General features: G+C 36.3%; 1 protein-coding gene across 1 annotated transcript; it reads left to right on the top strand.

The window, feature by feature from the left end:
* Positions 1-2,932: 2,932 nt before the first annotated feature.
* LOC139841406 (uncharacterized) lies at positions 2,933-3,787 on the top strand. Its single transcript, XM_071831647.1, has 3 exons — positions 2,933-2,956; positions 3,414-3,578; positions 3,635-3,787. Exons 1-3 carry the CDS (start codon positions 2,933-2,935, stop codon positions 3,785-3,787), a joined length of 342 nt encoding a protein of 113 aa, XP_071687748.1.
* The last annotated feature ends 507 nt before the right edge of the window (positions 3,788-4,294 follow it).

The following is a 4,294-nucleotide window of genomic DNA, read 5'->3' as shown; positions in this document are numbered from 1 at the left end:
CTTTCGTTCTGTGTGGTTGGGTTATGAAAAGGTACAATCTTTTAACTGTATTGTTGTTTAATTGTTGTTAGGTTTGTAAAAGTAACAATTTTTTTTAAGAATCCATAACGGTTTGTTGTTGACCTAGTTCTTTATTGTTGTTAGGGTCTGTAAAAGTAACAATTGTTGTAAGAATCCATAATGGTTTGTTGTTGACCTAGTTCTTTATTGTTGTTAGGTGTGTAAAAATAACAAATTTTTTTTTTTTTTTTTAAAGAATCCATAATCGTTTGTTGTTGACCTAGTTTTTGATAAGGATAAACATAAACACAAAAGTGAGTATATAGCTGTAACTTGTATATCGACTCTATTGTATAGGAAGTTTAGGTTCATCTATTCCTATGTTTCTGTGTGTATCGGATGTAAACATGAGTATATAAATTGTACTTGTAACATTTAGTAATAAACTTGAACAATTTAATTCATCTTCTCTCTATATGGTATCTGCAGGAACACGGTGACCAAATAGCATTCACAACTATGTCCGCGCATACCATTCCCAAGGATATTGATCCCAAATCCCCAATTATTATCGTCACAATCACTATAATATCATCAAACTTACCTCTACGAATTACAATTCGTGGAAACTGAAAATTCAAGCAACACTTGCAGGATATGGACTCTTGAAATACCTTGATGGTTCATTCCCAGCGACCTCTTCATCCGAACCAAATCCTGCGTATCTCACTTGGATCCGTCAGGATCAGCTGCTGTTCGGGGTGCCCTAATCGGAACCCTCGATCAACAAGTCGTACCACTGGTTATCTCTAACCACAACGAAAAAGGAGATGTGGGACACCCTCGCTACCACGTTTGCGAGTTCATCTCGTGGACACATTAAACGACTAAAACAACGATTGAAAGGCATCACAAAAGGTCCGCTATCCATAACAGAATATATGCATTTATTATATCTTTATTTATTTCAATGGATATCCAAACAGGAGAATCAAAAATCATTATCAACATGGCGAATCAAATCATTACAGCAAAAGTTTATATGTATAAGAATGACCGTGATCTATCTTATTTGTGGGTCACCCAGAAGGAGAGGATCATACAGTTTAGGAATACAATAACAACCCCGGTGATTAAAATTGCTAGCCACGCCTTCCAATCATTCTCACGTGTCATCGACGCCAGTACATTTTCCCACGTAAGGTACAGAGAAAGGTAGTCAAGTCCAAAGACACATGCGGATGCAACGCAACACGTGACTATCCTTTCTGTACCATGTTTCTTGTCAGCTACGAGCCCCGGCACAGTTTGTGACATGGATATTAATGATGCAATTAACGCGAGTGCACCAAACTTATCGCTGCAGAGATAGTAATCCATGTTAGTATATTTTTAATGCTGGTACTTTTAATTTAAATAAATCCTAAAACTTTACAGCTATACTTACAAGTAACAGGCAGTTCTTCTTTTCTTATTTCTTCTAGCTTCTTTCCTCATGTTTGCACGTGTTACTACTGGAGCACTATGGTCGTTTCTGATCCTCCTGAATCTTGGCGTTGATATAATCACACGGGAGTCTTGGCTTACTGGTATGAGTGCTCGAACCTGATGTTGTCTCCTTGATCTAAGAATGCGTGGTCTGGATGAGTAATGAGGTAGCCTTGACATGATGTAGTTTGGAACAGCCCACACATAGTTCAGAATAATGCGTCGGCTGGATGAGTAATCAGGTATCCTTGATGTTATAAAGTTCGGAACAACCCACACGTAGTATAAAAGAATAATGCGTCGGCTGGATGAGTAATCAGGTATCCTTGATGTTATAAAGTTCGGAACAACCCACACATAGTATAAAAGCTGGGGTCTGTAAAAGAAATTTTTTATATTTATTAGGGGTATAATAGCTGAGTAAAAGAAATATATATATTTATAACAAAACATTGAATTTTGACCAACCTATATCTTCTTGGCCTTGACATGATGAAGTTTGGAACAGCCCACACATAGCTCAGAATAATGCGTGGGCTGGATGAGTAATCAAGTATCCTTGATGTTATAAAGCTCGGAACAACCCACACATAGTATAAAAGCTGGGGTCTGTAAAAGAATTTTTTATATATTTATTAGGGGTATAATAGCTGAGTAAAAGAAATATATATATTTATTACAAAACAACTGAATTTTGACCAACCTATATCTTCTTGGCTGCATCTGGAGTGATTCTGGATCCTGTTGATATCCTGACTGGTCAGGTTTCCAAAAAGGAACCAACGTCAACAATGCCCAGAAATAGTTGCTAATTGCTGACCTGAATGAGTAAAAAAAAAAAATTGATTAGCAAAAACTGTTTTGTCTAAAGGAGATCATGTCAGGTGGTGTATCTTTAATTGTTTGTCTAATTGTGTAACCACAGCCTGTACGCGTGCCTAAGTCTGTGTATTCCCATATTTCAGGTATGTACATGAAGAATACACCTCCTGTGGTTACATTTTTGAATCTTGTGCTTATTTACATACATGCATACATATAATAGTGTACACATAAATGCAAACACTTACACATGCAACAATGTGCACATATGTAACCTAGTGTGTGTGTGTGTGTGTTTGTGTGTGTGTGTGTGTGTGGTAGATATGACTTGAAAAACTGTATAATATGATGTGACCACTCTGTAAACAGATGGTCTCTTCAAGTATAACCATAAACGACAGTTACTCTTCGATAATTTAAGTTACTGTTCTTTGAATCCTCACTTTGTTGATGTTTTAATGCATTTAAAAAAACGACTGACCATTTTGGGGTTTTATTGAATTGGTCACCATCGGCGTTTAAAATGTCACGATGCTTAACAACCGGGTATGTGTATTGTTACTGAAGCATACTCAATATTTTTTAGGGCCTAATACACCAGTTTTTAGATACTAATGTACTAATGTGGGGTACATGTGTTTTTCAGGTATAGGGAGTTAGTAGGTGGTTATATGCTCTGCTTTGGTTCACTAACTCAACATCCATGAGATCAACGAGGTTATCATATAATTTACTAATATTATTATATAATTTCTGCTAATTCTGGTATTTCCATGTGCTCTGCTTCAGGAAAAGTATCATAGTTATTATATAGAAGTAATTTTTAGTATTAACTTGCTCTGTATTTCCAATATGCACGCAAAAGCTTGCCTTTTGGCAATACATCTTCAACGAGTTCCTTCGAGCTGATTCTCATCAATGTACATGTATAATTTTTGTGCCATTTTAATCTCTTTGTTGTTAATATTCTCATATATAGTACATTATTTAATTAATTTAATTTATAATTTATTAGTCCACTAATATGAGAATTCTGTGTTTTCAATACTTCACCAAATGGTCCATACAATTAATATTGAATACTAATGATATGTTTGTATCAGAAGGCATGGGATCTATGTCATCCAAATGCCGAGAACGTGTTCAAGGCTCTAAAAGAAGCTGGTTTAAAACTTGCAATTGTCTCAAATTTTGACACACGCTTAACACCTCTGTTGCGTGCTTTAAAATGTGATCATTGGTTTGATGCTTTGGATGTTTCATCTGAAGTAAGTGATTTGTTTACTTGATTTTTTTTAGACTTTTATATGAATATGAATGCAAGCTATTAGGTGTAGAACCTGAGGGTGCGGTTCATGCAGGTGATGATCGTAGAAACGATATATGGGGGATCCGAGATGCAGGTTGTGATGCTTGGCTATGGGGCAGTGACGTTCATTCTTTCAAAGAGGTACATATCTTAGTAGTGGCAATATGAGTGGGTCGGGCGCCTAAAATTAACCATCCAGTGAAACAGTTTGTCAAAAATCGCAGCAACTAGTCAATGTCAGGCAATTTAAGTGAAAAAGGTTATGTCTAAAGGATGAAGCCCGACACTTTCAATCTGCAACACCGGGGAACAACTGTGACCTCTACAGGTAGTTACCATGAGTTATTCTTTTGCCTATCAGTAGTTACCCCTGAGTTAAAGATGGTCAAGATGATTATTCAACGTCAGTATGACCCGAGCCGGTTATAATTTTTAGTTTCAGCAAAAGGGAATGTGAATTTCTTGCTATGCAGGTACACATTGTTTGCTTTTATATGTTTGCAATTACGTTCACGATGGTAGTTATGGTAGCTTTGACCCAATCATACATGAAAGGGCCGATTCAGATTATGTATCCCTAACGTGTCAAAAGTTTTCTAACAATTGTTTATAGTGAATACATCCTCTCAGTATCTTAAACATTGAGTTCTATGATCTATATGCATATGCATGTGT

This window comes from Rutidosis leptorrhynchoides, chromosome 1 (genome assembly GCF_046630445.1).
Source record: "Rutidosis leptorrhynchoides isolate AG116_Rl617_1_P2 chromosome 1, CSIRO_AGI_Rlap_v1, whole genome shotgun sequence".
Lineage (NCBI taxonomy): Eukaryota > Viridiplantae > Streptophyta > Magnoliopsida > Asterales > Asteraceae > Rutidosis > Rutidosis leptorrhynchoides.
Note: the sequence above shows the minus strand (reverse complement) of the source record. Positions and strands in the feature narration are given on the sequence as shown.

Bases quoted from the DNA above. Each gene is read 5' to 3' on its own strand.
- LOC139841406 (XM_071831647.1), top strand. From the start codon at position 2,933: ATGTGGGGTACATGTGTTTTTCAG. The intron at 2,957-3,413 runs GTATAGGGAGTT...TGTTTGTATCAG, and splicing joins GGGGTACATGTGTTTTTCAG to AAGGCATGGGATCTATGTCA. The intron at 3,579-3,634 runs GTAAGTGATTTG...TATGAATGCAAG, and splicing joins CTTTGGATGTTTCATCTGAA to CTATTAGGTGTAGAACCTGA.